The 15,651-nt window shown below is 42.7% G+C and overlaps 2 protein-coding genes across 2 annotated transcripts in view; both read left to right on the top strand.

The window, feature by feature from the left end:
* Positions 1-6,101, top strand: part of strn4 (striatin, calmodulin binding protein 4) — a 26,637-nt gene extending 20,536 nt beyond the window's left edge. The window contains exons 8-17 of the mRNA XM_020623198.1: positions 187-464; positions 558-733; positions 916-963; positions 1,057-1,178; positions 1,283-1,450; positions 1,534-1,674; positions 1,827-1,925; positions 2,044-2,130; positions 2,660-2,846; positions 3,222-6,101. Of these exons, the coding sequence (XP_020478854.1) occupies positions 187-464; positions 558-733; positions 916-963; positions 1,057-1,178; positions 1,283-1,450; positions 1,534-1,674; positions 1,827-1,925; positions 2,044-2,130; positions 2,660-2,829 (1,289 nt within the window). The 3' untranslated portion in view covers positions 2,830-2,846; positions 3,222-6,101. The remainder of the gene's footprint in view (positions 1-186; positions 465-557; positions 734-915; positions 964-1,056; positions 1,179-1,282; positions 1,451-1,533; positions 1,675-1,826; positions 1,926-2,043; positions 2,131-2,659; positions 2,847-3,221) is intronic.
* Positions 6,102-8,049: 1,948 nt separating this feature from the next.
* The window catches only part of prkd2 (protein kinase D2), a 31,335-nt gene continuing 23,733 nt past the window's right edge, over positions 8,050-15,651 (top strand). The window contains 1 exon segment of the mRNA XM_020623203.1: positions 8,050-9,059. Coding sequence (XP_020478859.1) covers positions 8,733-9,059 — 327 coding nt within the window. The 5' untranslated portion in view covers positions 8,050-8,732.

Raw genomic sequence — 15,651 nt, forward strand, 5'->3', positions numbered from 1 at the left:
TGGTGGAGGAAACCCTTCCCCCCCCATAAAAAAAAAAAAAAAAAACCATAGACTATTCTCTCACGAGTACTCTTCCCCAGTCCTCCCTGTATCCCACATGTATAATGTTGGAATCTCAATTTTAGATCCTGTCCTGTCTCAGTTTTAAATCCTGTACAGGGGTGAAGTTACCCACACGCCTATAAATATCTCCTCTGGTACACAGTGTGGGAGGAAGGAAACGGCACCAATGGACTCTTGCCAGGGAGATCTTGGATTTATTGCTGTATTTTACAGTTATTCCAGCCTGTATTTATTGTCAGAGAGCAGTAGCAGTGCTTGTGTTTTTCCACCTCCCACCTGCAGGTGGCGCCCTAGGTTTCGCATCTGATGTCTTCATTATGGATGCTGTTGGAGGAGGGGACATGAACCTGGGTGAACTGGCTGATCTCACTGTTGCCAATGACAACGATCTCTCCATGGATGTAATTAGACGTTTGTCCTGGTCAACACGTACATACATGCACACTCGATATATGTAAATGTTCACAGATGTTTTAAACACATTGTCCTGTCAGATGCAGGATAACAGAGAGGAGTTTAAGAAGACATGGAACCCTCGTTTCACACTACGCAGCCACTTTGACGCCATCCGCGCTTTGACCTTCCACCCCAGCCAAGCGGTGCTGCTTACAGCCTCTGAGGACGAAACACTAAAACTGTGGAACCTCAACAAGGCCATACACTCTAAAAAGTAAGCCCCCTGAGATCCATAGGGAGCTCTAGTAATGGAAATGGAGAACAAGGAAATAATTTATACAGCACTTTCATACAACCAAGCAGCAGCGGGACAGAAATAACATGCAAATATCAAATCAAAAAAGAGCAATGAAATAAAACCAAGAAACAAATTTAAAAGGCGGTTTCCACCCACAGGAATGCAGCTTTGGATGTTGAGCCCATCTACACATTTAGAGCACACAGGTGAGTTGAGTCAGCGACATGTTTGTATCCTGCATTTTTGCATCTTGCACAGACACAATGCAACCACTGATGCTGCTTTGTTTCCTTGTCTAGTGGAGCTGTTCTGTCACTGACCATGGGCGAAGACGGAGACTCCTGCTACAGCGGAGGTTTGGATGGAACAGTCCGGTGTTGGAAGATGCCAGACCTCAATGTGGATCCTTATGATAATTATGGTTAGTCATTCCCAACTGAGCATTTAGCAACCACCAAGTAAATCTACAGTTTAGAAGTGTGTTCCTGGTGGTTTTTTTCTTAATATGTGCATTTTTTCATTCAGATCCTGGCATTGAGAGCAGTGTACTAGCAGGCCACGAGGACAGTGTGTGGGGTCTGGCTTACTCGGCAGTTCATCATCGTCTTGCTTCATGCTCTGCCGATGGCACCATTCGTATATGGGACCCCCAGAACCCGTCCCCTTGCCTGTCTGTCTTCAATAAGGAGAGAGGTAGACATCTGTGTAAACTCACTGTGAAGCTTTTTGTAATGTTTCCATGGCCTACAAATTTCCCATCTCCTGTTTTCTCCCAGAGCACGGAACACCCACCTCGGTAGCCTTTGTGGCCACTGACCCCAACCAGGTGGTGGTATCGTTTGACGGCAGTGAGACGGTGCTCTACGACCTCAGCACAGAGCAGAGCATCACTGCCCTAGAGACGCACACCAAGGATGGTAAGTTCTGACCCCAACGCCCAATATGCAACAACAGAATTTCCATCATGAGTAATATTGCCTGTTCAGAGACGAGTTAAAAATACAACTGATTAAATGAAATAAAACCCATTCGATTCAGATGGAGTTACAGTATTTGTCGGCCTTTGCAGGGAGTGAACAAATCAACCGTGTGGTCAGTCACCCATCTGAGCCCATCTCCATCACTGCACATGAGAACCGCACCATCCGCTTCCTAGACAACAAGACGGGTATCTGCAGGAGCCCTTTTATTTGTTACTTGTCGTTTTTAAATTCCTCGTTCAACCTATTTTTCCTGGAATATGAATGCGCCTAAATAAACTGTGTGTCTTTGTGTGTTTTGTACAGGTAAAGTTGTCCACTCAATGGTGGCTCACTTGGATGCAGTCACCTGTCTTACTACAGACCCTAAAGGCACTTACCTCATCTCTGGCAGTGAGTACCACTCAGCTTTATATTCTGTCCTTGTTTAGCTGAACATGTTATAATCTGAATCTTAGAAACAGGCTTCCCCCAGGAAAAAGCCAGTTTACATTATTTCTGAGATACTGTAAATTATCTGTATTCCCTCTGTAAACGGCAACGAAGAGCTGTTGTTTTCATGTAACATCCTCGTACCCAGAGAGAGAATTTAATGCTAACAGTTAGCTTTGTGTCTGTTCTGTGTACAGTTGGATGTTTTGTGGGAATTTAATTAATTTGGTTGTATCAATTTAAAAAGGGGAAGAAAAAAACAAAAGTTTGTAAGGTAATGAAAATTCAGGATTATTTATACCATAAAAATAAAATTGATTTTCTGCTATACACCATCAAAATCTACAACAAAACAATCAGAAAGCTTAGGTACAATCTGCGGTCATGGTTCAATGACAGTATACTGCATTGCAGAGGAAGCTATGCATTAAAGTCTAGCTTGTAAAACAGTATAAAGGACTCCTGTGTGATCTCTCTCTGCCCCCCGCAGGTCACGACTGCTCAGTGCGCCTGTGGATGCTGGACAACAGGACGTGTGTGCAGGAGATCACGGCTCACAGGAAGAAACACGACGAGGCCATTCATGACGTGGCCTTCCACTCTTCACAGCCCTTCATCGCCAGCGCTGGCGCAGATGCACTTGCCAAGATCTTCGTCTGACAGCATTCGTCTTTCTGGTGAGACGGGACGAGTGGGGCAGGTGATGCAAAGCTTAATGTGTTTCTAAGAGCTTAATATACACTGCATTATATTCAGAGGTGTTCCTAATATTCTGACAACACCACCTTTAACTATGACCTCAGTAATCAAGATATAATAGAATTTATACATTTATGACAATTTCATCAAAACATTTTGAGCTTCATAAACAGATGTTAAGGCAGAGTGTTGCATTGAATTGCATATAATTGTACAGGTGTACCTAATAAAGTGGCCAGTGAGTCTACATTCTAATGAGATGGGGCTTAATATGTTTTGCCTATACATTATAGTCATGAGTGGTTCCCAACTGCTGTTGGTCTGACTTTGTTTCCCTGCTTTTCTGCCTTTAGAGTCCTTCAACCACAACTGGGCCAAAAGAGACTGAAGACTACAGTGGACAAATTTCACCTGCTTTTACACACACACACACACACACACACACACACATGCGTGTCCTGCACCCCACTGGCTGGGTCATTGCCACAGGACGTCCCCGTCCCCTTGATTCCTCACTGTTCTCCGATGCCTCAGCGACTTCTTGTAATACTTATCACACCATTTTTTTTTTTTTTTACAAGTTTAAAACCCTGGCTGCTCTGTTTTCATAGTCATGTTTGGACTAACACTTTTCTACACTACAATTCTCTCCTGTTCTTCTTTTTTTTCCCCAGTCTGCCAACGGTCTTTACAAAGCACCGAGTGTGTTTGTTTGTGCACTTGAACTGCTGACACACTACTCACATGAAACACTCGCACTGCACAGTGCACATATTGCACAAATGCACCACCACATTTTATTCGAGATCTTTTTTTTAATACTAATTGAAAATGTGTTTGTGGCTAACATACGTATGTAGACATGACTTCAAACGGTAATAGTTCCACATTGGTAGAAGACACCCTGACCGGCTTCTGCATTGGGATTCGGTGTATTACATTCCAAAGACTCTGGGGGGGGGGTAAAGAGAGAGAGTGTGTGTGCATGTGTGTGTGTCGTATTTGTGGTTGGACAATGTTTGACATAGTTGTGCGTGCGATGTGAGGAGGCATGTGACAGCCGCCAACCAGTGTTGAACAAATAGCTTTAATTTCAACTTTATCGCCAAGATACCAAGTCTCATTGTATGTCTGAGTATCCAAGTGTCCCCGTGATTCTGCCTCCGCATATTTGTACGTGTGAGATAACACTGCTGTACAAGATGAATGAGCATATTTCCACAATAACGATTCGGTTCTGCAGATGTGCAGTTTGAATCCAGCTCTGCAGAATGACGCCCTCACACAACATAACCAGCTAAAGATTGTGAGAGCACAGGGCGGGGGGGGGGGGGGGGGGTGGTCACCCAACAAATGATGCAGATGGTGTCGTTTGGTGCTTTTTACTGTACAAAAGAGCGCGCGTGTGTTTGTATATGCACTAGTTAAATCACGGTGCTATGAAAGACCTTGTCCGTCTTGAGTCAGAATCAGGGACCTGTTTTGTGTGCGTTCGTGTGACAGAGAGATTGTTTACGCCATTCATCAGGCTATAGATGTGCATCGAGTGAATCAGCTTTTTCAATGATATCGCACTGTCGAGTCATTTCATAAACTGTGGTTACATTTCAGAATTAACAGACACTGTTAATGTTTCGCATTAGAAGGATGCGAATAATGTCAGCGTGGCTCGGTTCAGGTTTGCTCGAACTGAGACGGTTTGTGTAGCAAGTCGAGAGCTGGCCGGTTCACCTTTTTCATTTCATCTTGAAGCCGGTGCCAGTTTGTAGATGGAAAGGCATTTATTTATTCAGGCTTTCCAAAAAGCTTGGCGTCACCTGCGTTGATGGGGCGATTTCCCTCTTCCTGTCTGTGCATGTGTTGCACAGTAGCACGTTACCCTGAGAGCTGATGATGTGAAGCTGGTCTCCCCTTTCTGAAGAGCCATGCTAGAAGAACTAGCTCCAGCGGAAAAAAGAAGCAAGTCTGCTTGAAATTCAGTCCCTTTTGTCATTTCAGATTGGAATAAAAGGACTGATTTGAGATGTTTGGGTTAATATTCGTAACCTGTTTCAGCAGCTAGTCCGTCTTGTGTCCTGCATTTATACTGACAGGACATGTTTGTTTGCTTTGGGTAAATGCTGCCCTTTAACAGCTGACTTGACTGGTCATTTTGTTAAATTTCTTTGATAAAATCTGGTGTTAAAGAAGTTTAAGTTGCACCTTCCGCCTCTTTAAGATTACAGGGTCGCACTAGGGGTCAGACCTTAAGTGTAAACACTCCTCTCTTAATCACTGGGAAAACTAGCATTCATAGTTCAGATTTTTCCTCTCAAACAGGGTGATGGACTGTTGCCTGAAATTAAACAAGAAATTATTCAGCTGTATTCTTCAGCTTTTCAACCAGGTGCAACTAATTAACTGTACTATTTGGCTTGACTTTGCACTACATCTAGCAGTGGATGCTTTTTGATTTGGAGTGGTCACAAACAGACAGGGTGCAGAAATAATGTTTCGCAGGTGTTTCTTATAGAGTCTGGAGTAAATACGAGGGTAGAACCTGCCGTTTGCTCATGGTTATTTTATAGTGAGAATTACTAAAGGCAGATCGATGCTGTCTCTTCACTCTGAGCTTTCACAGTACGTCCCATCTGTGAGAATAAAGACAAATCAGCGTGACACCACAAAAAAGAAATCAGAGGTTGTAAATGATGTCTAGAGATGCCATTATGTGCTGTAAATGCCCATCATTTTCTTGTTTTCTTCTTGCATTTCTTTGATTCTGAATATGATTATTAAGATGTAATAATATTGTAGTATCATAAGTGAATCATTCTTCCTCACTAGGCATAGAACTTGCTTGTGATTGATAATGGCAATGTATAACTTGTAAGGAAGCGAAACGGTTAAAAACGCGAAAAATGAGGAAAAATAAGTTCAAAAAATGAGCTCTAAGTCGGAGGCCAAGGTAAAGGACTCTCATTTCTTTGTTTTTATTTTTTTATTAGCAATTTATCACTGTGTGATATTTTGTACATCATATTAAGCTGTCTTCAAACTATTTCCTCTAACTACAAGGGATAAGAGACCTGCTTTTTATTAATTTTGTTTTATATATTTTTGAACTGCATTCTAGCGTGTATCAAATGACTTTCTCTTTTTGTTTACGGGTCCCCTGTTGTATGTCATTAAGGAAGAAAAAAACAAAAAATGAAGATTTTGTACAGTGAATTCAGACTTTTTGTGCTGTCTTTTCTTGTGTCCTTGGGGGGAAAAAAGAAGTTCAAGAGCTTTTCCCTTGCAAAAACCACAGCATTATGAAATCTCCATTAAAATATTCTATATTTTCAGCACACAATAGTAAGATTAAAAACATTTGTCCTAGGATTGTTAGAGAGGTATTCCACGTTTTTATTCCCCTTTCATAAAGTCTGTCAACACGCAAGAGACTGAACAATCAAACCAAAATAGATGCAGCAGAGACGGAGATTATGGCTTGAGTGGTCCTTAATGTGGGTCAAGATCCAAAAATGCTGGAACTGACACTTCCCATAATGCAATTCAGTAGCATTAGTAAGTCCCCAGTTTGTAAGGCACACATTTAAATTTAAATTTTTATTATTATAATCCAAAAAGGATAAAACCTTGATGACAATACTGAGGTCATTTCCTCAGATTATAGAAAGTTTGGAAGGAAAACAAAAGTCTTAACTCAAGGTCCATTTACTAAGTGACTCTTCCTCAGGATGTCGTTTGCTCAGTTGCTAAGGTTCCAAGGTTGAGAATAAACTGTCATTCAGTTTAATTTATAGAGCATGTTAAACACAACCAACACTGACCAAAGTGCTTCACAATTCAATCAAATAAGCAAAACCACAATAAGAAGGGAGTAAAAGAATATACACCACTGTTGAGGAAAGACAGAAGATGTCAGAGCTCTACTTGGTATAAAATGCCAAAGTGAGTAAGTGAGTCTTTAGCTTTGTTTTAAAAAGTGCTTGGTCAGAAATGGAGTTTATCTCTGGTGGTAAGACATTCCACATGTTGGGAGCAACCGTAGCAAAAGCCATGCCACCCCACTGTTTACACCTCGATCTCAGGACATCCAAAAGAAATTGGTTGGAGAACCTGAGATCTCTTTTCCCTACTACATCATAAAATCTGTATAATCAGAACCTGGGTAAGTAACAGTTTGTAAATCTTACCTAAACATTGGATATATATATGCATACACACATCAAAAATACATATTTAGCATGTGTTTTAGAAGGTGCTGGTACATGTTTGCTACAACATTTTGTTTCCTCCCTTAATGGAACATCACCTGATATCATGTCTGTTTGTTATGAGACCCAATCTTCAGGTAAAATACCCATCTATAGCAAACACCGCCCCCTTGTGGCCAACTGCTTGAAGCAGCTGAGTTACTGGGGTCTCTAGTCACCTCACAGTCTCTGCAGAGGGCACCTGCCTGTGCTTCATCTGTTTTAATGAACTGGAAACTGAAACAGCTTCACAGAGAGAAGCATGATGCCCCTGGGAAGAAGCTAAGCTGAAGGTGGTGAACTTAATGCAGTTAGTGAGTTTCAGTATTACCATCTAGGGAGGTTTTCAAAACTATTTCCATGTGCATCCCTTCTCTGTAAAATTGAATCAGTGTTGCATAGTCACTGTGGTGCTGCTGATTGTGATAACTAATCATATTGTATATGCTGGTGATTGCAGATTAATTTGTCACAAAAAGTCCCAGCTTCACTGAAATCTGATGTCATCTTTGCATGACAACAGCACTAACAATAGGTGTGATCCTCTTCTACAGTGTGAGTAAGAGTTGTCTGCTAAAAATGAAAAGAAAAAGTGTTGAGGACAAACAAGGCAGAAAATACATTTTCACAGAAAGAGGCTAATGTAGTAAATACAGTGAAGATGGGGTGGGTTTTTGAGTGTAAACCTGCACCTTCAGGCGATGTAAGAGGATCTTTGCTATGGCCTTAACTCAGGGAGGGAGCAAACAGGATGAACGACCCCAAACCAAGGGAGGAGGGAGAAGGCTGGGAGCAGGGAGCCAAAGGGCGGGAGCAGGGAGCCAAAGGGCGGGACCTTCTGAGAGTCTATTGGCTTCAGGCTGTGTCAGTGATTTCACTTCCTCCTTTGCTATGGCAAGATCTCAGATGAGGGAGCAGGAGGGAGGGGAGAGGGAGGTACGCTCAGGTCTCTCTCTAGCTCTGTGTGCGTGCTTTTTTTTCTCTCACATACAAAAAAGACTGAACTGGGGCTGAAACTGAAACACGGCAAGAGTCATAAAAGTCTTTTGCTCTCCTTCATTCTCACAGTTTCCTGTTTAAGGAGGCCATTTTGTAACATAGCCCGGTGAAGAGCACAACAAAGTTTGCCATTTTTGTGTTTTGTCTCTCCTACGGCTGGGAGTTTCACTATCAACTTTGGACTTTCTCTTGTGTAGAACAACTTCTTTGGACAAGAGAGGTGGAGGAGGACAAGCAGCAGCAGAGGGTAGTTTTTACCCACAGTGATTCTTCCTTATGAGCCTCTGACACACACACACTGCTCGTGCTTGTGATGCCTGGACAATAAAAGAAGTCTGACAAGAGAGAGAGCACGACAAAAGTTGCTGAAAGGAGGAAAAGCCACTGCTTCCTGGATAAGGATTCTTTCCCTGAGCCTCTGGGAGGGGGTGGACACGGGCCACAGAGGAACCGGAGCTTTCTCCTCAGGGTCTATGTGTGTATTCATGTTTCAGTGTGTGTGTGCCCCTCTCACTGCCACTGAGACAGTTTGAATGAGTGTGGGTTTTCTGAGAACTCTGCACGTGGGCGTGTGTTCGCGAGTGGGTCTGTTGAGAGCTTCAGGCAGCCAGTAGACTCTGAATGGCTAATGCCAGTCCATGTATGCCCTCAGGGGTCATGGCCCAGATCTTCTTTCCTCCTGGGGGCTCCTCACCGCCTGGCTCGGCTGTGATGCAGCAAGGGATGCCCATCTCCATGCCCTCTGTGCCTCCTCAAGCTGGTTTCCCTGTAGTGGACCTGACACTAGGGCAGGCTCCTTGTGGGCCCATGATGCCCTCAGTGCCTCCCACTCCGGCCGGGGTGTCCTTCATCATCCAGATCGGTCTGACCAGAGAGCCTGTCCTGATGCCCCAGTCTGCTGACCTGGCTTATGTGAAACAAATCTCCTGTTCCATTGTTGACACCAAGGTAGGACATGTGTGTGTGTGTGTGTGCGCAGACTAGGGCAGGTGGTATGTCAGATAAATGGACACACCACCTGTAAAACTGACATACCACTGTCTAAGTGTGGCCCTCATGCCACACGCAGTTGTCTGGTTTTAAACTTCGTCATATGACCGGTTGTAGCTGTGAACTCACTTTTTCTCTTTTGTGTTCCAGTCTTCAACAAAAGCCTTTGTTTTTCTCATGGCTAAATGAAAGGGTTTAAACATGCAAGCAAAGTGTTTGAACAGAGAGCCGTCACAGACCCTGCGGGAATGTACAAAATGTCACATAATCTAACCCCGCTGTAATTACAGCAATTAACACGGTTGGAAGAGAGTGCTGTGTTCAGTTAGACTTTGTTATGTCACATCTAGCACAGCAGACCAGAGAAGGGATGAGGAGGGCACAGTGTTTGAGACGAGGCGCTGAGTTCCATCCCTCTGTTCTCCCATGGGGCAACACATGTGCTGCACATGAAACATCAGTTTAAACATAGGGAATATAGATCAGTGATTGTAGCATTTTATATGACTTTATATGTCATTTTATTTCACATTGTTAGCCAGGATAAAAAAATGACCATATCTCAACAAGGAGATAAACAACAAGACTTTATTTCCCATCAGTTCCACAGGCTGAGAAGCTAGTTTCTGAATTCTCATGATCAGATGTGATCAGCACGGAATGTATAGTGTGTAATCTCATCACTTCTGTCTAGAAGGACAAGTCCTCCATGGCTGTGAACTTTCTCATGCTGTGAAGTCTAAAGCTCCTTTCACTTCTCCTCAGTGCAACATGAGCGTTTTTGCATTTCATGGCTAAAGAACACACTGGGCCAATTTTAGTCTCTTTGGTAAGCGCTTCACTGAGTTTCTGTCTTTCTTCCGCTCTTTCTCTTTTTATTTAAACTGTCACTGATCATTTGAAGGTCAGAGTTTTGCATTGCCCAGGATGTCCCAAGGGTTTTAACCCAGCTGACAGCCATGAACAGCCCATAAATAAATGCAGAGCAGGGCGTATTTTTTCATCTGACTGTCCAAACTGTTTAAATAACTGTTAATGTTTAAAGACAACACACTTTTTCTGCCTGACTTTGATTTTTGTGTGTGCATAATGTTGTTTTATAGCATTATATGTATAACTGTTCAAAATAATAAACTATTTATAACGTTGTTCACATTGTTAACAATTGATATTGAAGCATTAGTATAATTTCCAAAAACAAACACTCCTGGTTTGCAGCATAAAACAGAAGAAGGGTGCTGGTTTGCCAGCACGACCTGCAGGGACGTACTGAGGCGTTCTCATGAGGTAGTAGCAAGCATGTCCAGGGTTGAGGATGGACAAGAAGAAGTGGCATCCTCTTTGCAACAGGGAGCAAAGACATGTTAATGCACTTGGTACATTTTGGTGAGATAAGTCGGCAGAGCTAGGTCTGATGCTAGTTGTTTCCTACTGTACAGTAGAGGCTGGAATCATTATCTGTACTTTGGCATGCTTCTAGCTGTGTTTCCACCAGATGAGATCATGAGGCGTTGCTACCTTCATCGAAATCTAAAGAGCAACCCCATGTCTCTGTCCTTGCTAGTGGCGTCTTGTTCACTGTTCCTCATTTTTGTCTTTTCTCTTACAAACTAAAACTATGTAGCTCCTATGTGATGTAGGACAGGCTGTTGTAGCAGAGGTTTTTGATACTCTTGGATGTTCTTTTCTGTATTTCACTTTGACTCTTATATCTTCATTCTCCTTTGCCTTGATTATCCACAGCAGTAGTAAAATCTATTCCTTCCTTAGACTGTCTGCGACTGATTGCCCATTAAAAAAATAAAAAGCTACAAGATGTCCAGAAAAAAGACTGAGACAAACCTTTATCATCCACCCAGTTACCTCCAGGACTTAACAGGTCCTGCAGCTGCACGAGGGTAAAAGCCTCTCACCTTGTACAACATAATCAAGTCTCTTGTTAAAAACTACCTTTAGCTGCTTTGATGCCGCATAAATCAAGTGCATAGGTTAACGTTTTGTAGCTTATCAGCTTGAAAATATGCAAGAAAGAAAGTCATTTAACCTCTGAAAAACAAATACAAACAGTGGAAAAACAATGAAGCTGTTATCCGTGACTAATAAGAACAGCATGTCTTAAACCAATCCTTTGATTATGGCTTTAATACAGTATGGATGAGGGTTAACGGAGGGCAGAATGTAAAACACTGATATGGTATTTACCAGCTGGAAAACTGCAGTAGTACTGTATGTGGGGCAGTATTAGCACCAGGAATTCTCTGGTTAGCACAACCAAAGGCGGACTTGCAAGTCAAAACAATGGAGCAAGTCGATCAGACATACAAACTTTCTTTATTCCTGGTTCATTCCTGTGCTTTTGTCGCCTTGTGTGTGCATGAGTGTGTGGAATTTAGGGTAATTGAACACAAGCGGCTGCTGCCAGGAAAGGAAAGGAGTCCTGTGCGAGCCAGGAAGAGGATAGGCGTGAGTCAAGTAAACAATGACAGTCTGATACTGTAGTAACATTGATTAATATGCAGTCTTAACTGTATTACAACTGAGTATCATGGACACTGTCCCAAAGAGCTTCTACCGTGGCACCACCCATCTGCCTGCAATGATTTCTTTGTATTTAGACAGAGAAAGGAATGTTGATTCTACAGCTGAATTTTAAGTATACACTGGGCACCAGTTTGTGGTTCCCGCTCCACAGCATCTAATTTAGAAAACCTTGTTATAGCAGAAGAAAGGATATTTCTTTCATCTTTACTACCAGTGAATATTTTACTCAGTATTTTTAGATTTACTGAAAAGCTGGAACAAGATGAATAGTTTCAGTGTGTAGCCCAGTAGATGCATAGTGTCTGTCATGTTTATTGTTTCAGCATAAGGGATGTTTCAGTCTCTTCTATTAAAACTAAGGGAATTTTTTGCAGTGTGTACAGTTCAGAGGTGTTTTTGTTGAGTGCCATCCAGATGGAAAATGTCGTGTCCAGAGCCATGTCTTTGTATTCCTAGTCCACCCCTGACCTCTTCACTTTTTAGAAATCAAGTAAGAGAGAAAAAACAGTACCTTCATTCCCACAAAGACTCTGAGCCTGATCTTTATCAAACCGTGTTAGAAACCATCTCACGCACATGTTGTGTTTCCATAACTTCAGGGGACACTACACCAACTTATATTCATTATCCAGAGACTTACCATAACCACTACTTTCCTAACACCTAACCTTAAACCAAGTTGTCACTCCAAAATGTTTTGGAGATTGCTTTCTGTCCTCATAAGGTCACGGACTCCTCACATAGTGAATGGGTAAATGGATTTAGACAACATGAGTAATGACCCCCCCCCCCCCCACACAACCACACACCAACCAACACCCACAAACCAAAGTCCACCCACCCCCTGCCCTGCTAGTAGCTGCTGCTTTAGGTGAGAGATCTGGACAATAGACAGCTTGTCCTAGTTTGACCAAATGAGTGCGACACATGAGTTGGACTATTTGTGCATGCATGAATGCCTGCATTGGTGCGTTTAGAGGGATAGTGTAGGCAGTTTGGTACCCCACACCCCCGCCCTCGGTCATGTCTCCCATCCCAGAAAGGGTGAGTCACCGGCTCTGTTTATTCACAGGCTCCCTCCTTGTGTTCCATTGACATGTTTTTCCAGTCTGTGGAGGAGCACGCTCTCCCCTGGCCTCAGCTTCCAACACCAGCCCAGATTTAATGGCCATCTTCTTGTCTACAGTCTATCTAAATTCACCTTCAGTCACAAATAGTCTCCACACTTCCCACACCTTTCTAAAGCTTAGCTTTGCTCTCTACCTGGTGGTAAAACCCCATTTAGCCTCCCTAGCTCCAGCTGCCCTAAAACCCCTCCTCTTCCTGGTGGAACAAGAACTTGTAGTGTGGCTGGCCTGTCTCCATTCAGCCATGACACAGCTTTTGTTAGACAGGTTTCACTAACCCCTTCTTTTTCCTTTTGTTGTTATTTCATTTCCTCCTTTTACTTCTTTGTTCACCCTATCTACAGAATCCATTTTCTTTTTATAACTGTGTTTTTCTGATTGGAATGTCTTTTCAAACTCACCGCCCAGAGAACGTTAGATTTTCCCATCCTTTCCTTTCCTTTGTTTCCTCTCCTTGGATTAAAATGTATTAATATGATTCCTCTCACTGCCTTCAGGAGAACAATGTCGTCCTCTCATGCCTTCCCCTCTACCTCGGATCTTGTATTGACTCTCTTATCTTCTCATCTCCAGTCCGTTCTGCCTGCCTTATCAACTTCCCCTCATGCTCTGCCTCCTCTTCCTCCTCCCATCCCACTTCATTCACTTACCTTTCCCCACGTTCATCCTCCTACTGTCACTGCCTTCCCTGTCAGTGTCACCTTTTCTTTGCTTTGTCTGCCCTCTTGAACACACTTCATGTGAGTGAAGAAATATAGTGAAATTCACATTTTTGCCTGGTTGAGTGAGCAAGTGCAGTACAGGTTTAGATACACAGTATTCCACATAGGAAGTGATGAGTCAATACCTCTATACTCCCATTTGTTATGTAGTTACCTCAGTTAGGATGATTCATGTTTACCAGTTGGTGTTAGATTAGTGACGGATTAAGTCTAGATTTATGATTTCAAAGGAACACAAGGAGCTACAGTTAACATACTGTATGGCTTTGACTAGTTTTCCAAAAGGTGTGCCAGCTTAACTTGCTGTATTTCGTCATTAAAGAGATGCACAGTGATTTATGTTGACGTCAGTGGGTGTGTTACAGTGTGTGTGTGTGTGTGTGTAAGGTTTCTTACCATGTGTGAGAACCTGTTGAGTCCTGTCAGTCATGGTAGTGGTCAAATTACTGGATTTGTTGAACATGTGTGCAAACTAATCTGAGATGAGTTAGAACACATTTACAAGCCAGTGAGCAGTGGGTGTGCAGGAAGCACACTGCTGTTAATTAATTTATAGTCCAGTCCATCACAAAACATGTTAGTTTAACATACTAGGGGACACTTACGGACACGTAACTTCAACAATAAGATAAGATTTCTTTCAATGTGTCTGATTTAACTGTTATAATAATGAAATTTATGAACACCAAAGTTTGTTCTTTATTTAGATGGTTAAAAACACAAAATTAAATCAGCAACTACACACACACACACACACACCTAAAACGCAGACAAACACACACACATTGTGAGAGCCCCTGCCCTGACCATTGTTTCCACCTCCGTTTTGGAAGTGGCTGTTTCTTTATCTCTCTCCCTGGAGAAGCAGCTTGACTCTGGGAATGGGATCGTACACACCAACACACCACCTCCTGTTTACCACACTCTCTTGCACATGTAGTCTACACACGTATGTACGCACAATGTAAAGTAATGTAACAGTTGGCCCTGATTTTGTAGATAAAGGCCCAGTGTGACAGAGAAGGTCGTATTGTTTGTATGAAAACAACAGAGTTTCATGTTCAGCGCCACTGTAGGTGAGGACACTGATGCGATTTGGTCAGAATTACACTTTTGTCCAATGCTCTCATGGTGGTTTTGTCTTATTGAAAATCTCCCGTATGTATCAGAGCTGTTTGACAAATACAGTACATGCTGCTTATCAGCTCAGACCTTTGTTAGTCAGTGAATAAATGCTTGTGAATTAGCAAGACACTGGCAGGTGGACATGCAAGCGAGAGAACAAGCCCCGCCTTGAGGACTGAAGATAACCCAGCCACCGACCAAACCCAGCCAAATGCTTTCAACCTCACAGCAGTTATTACTTTCTCATAAAACCACACTGCTGTAAAGGAAATTGCTGTTATTCGCAAAGGGGTAGACCCACAGTGGCATGCATCAGTCGTGCACCCTCAAACCCACCTCTTTCACTGTATGCTTGTGTGTCTCTCCATCTACATTTGCATGGTAACGGAACAGCTTTGCATGACCGACCATGCCCGGTGTGCTGCAGCGGAAGCTTATTCCGTGCAAGGACATTTGATTATTCAAAGCACACAGTGCTGCCCGGAGCCCAGGGACAGGGATGTTTTTCAGAGGAAGAGAAAGAGAAGAGGGATGATAGCTGGAGATTTAGAAGTGTGTGAATCCTGAGTGGCAGCTGAAATTGTGATCCTGTAAGAACATTTATGAGATATATTGCACAAAAAGAACAAATGTGTAGCACTGCCTGCTCTGTTGGAGGATATCTTCAGTTAATCATTGTCACCAATGGAAGGCCGGGTAGACACAAAACAGCCAAAGAAAAGGCTCAAAACAAAATAACACAAAATATTACAAAGAGAAAGAACATGTTTTGCATGATTGTTGCTGTAGATTGTTGGAACATAGGGATATTGTTAAGAAGAAGTCTGATGAGCAGTCAGATGATCAGATCAGGTTTTAAGTAAACAAACCAAACCAAACGGACAATCACTCCTGTATTCTCACCCACAGTGCCATACGTGCCATAGCTCTGATCATGTCTCACAAACAGTTTTTGTGTAATTACAAATGATTGTGGACATTCTGAGCAGACTTGCTTTCAATTTTTACCAGCAAAAAGGCATAAGCAACCTGAGT

The sequence above is a fragment of the Monopterus albus genome, unplaced genomic scaffold (genome assembly GCF_001952655.1).
Source record: "Monopterus albus unplaced genomic scaffold, M_albus_1.0 scaffold293.1, whole genome shotgun sequence".
Lineage (NCBI taxonomy): Eukaryota > Metazoa > Chordata > Actinopteri > Synbranchiformes > Synbranchidae > Monopterus > Monopterus albus.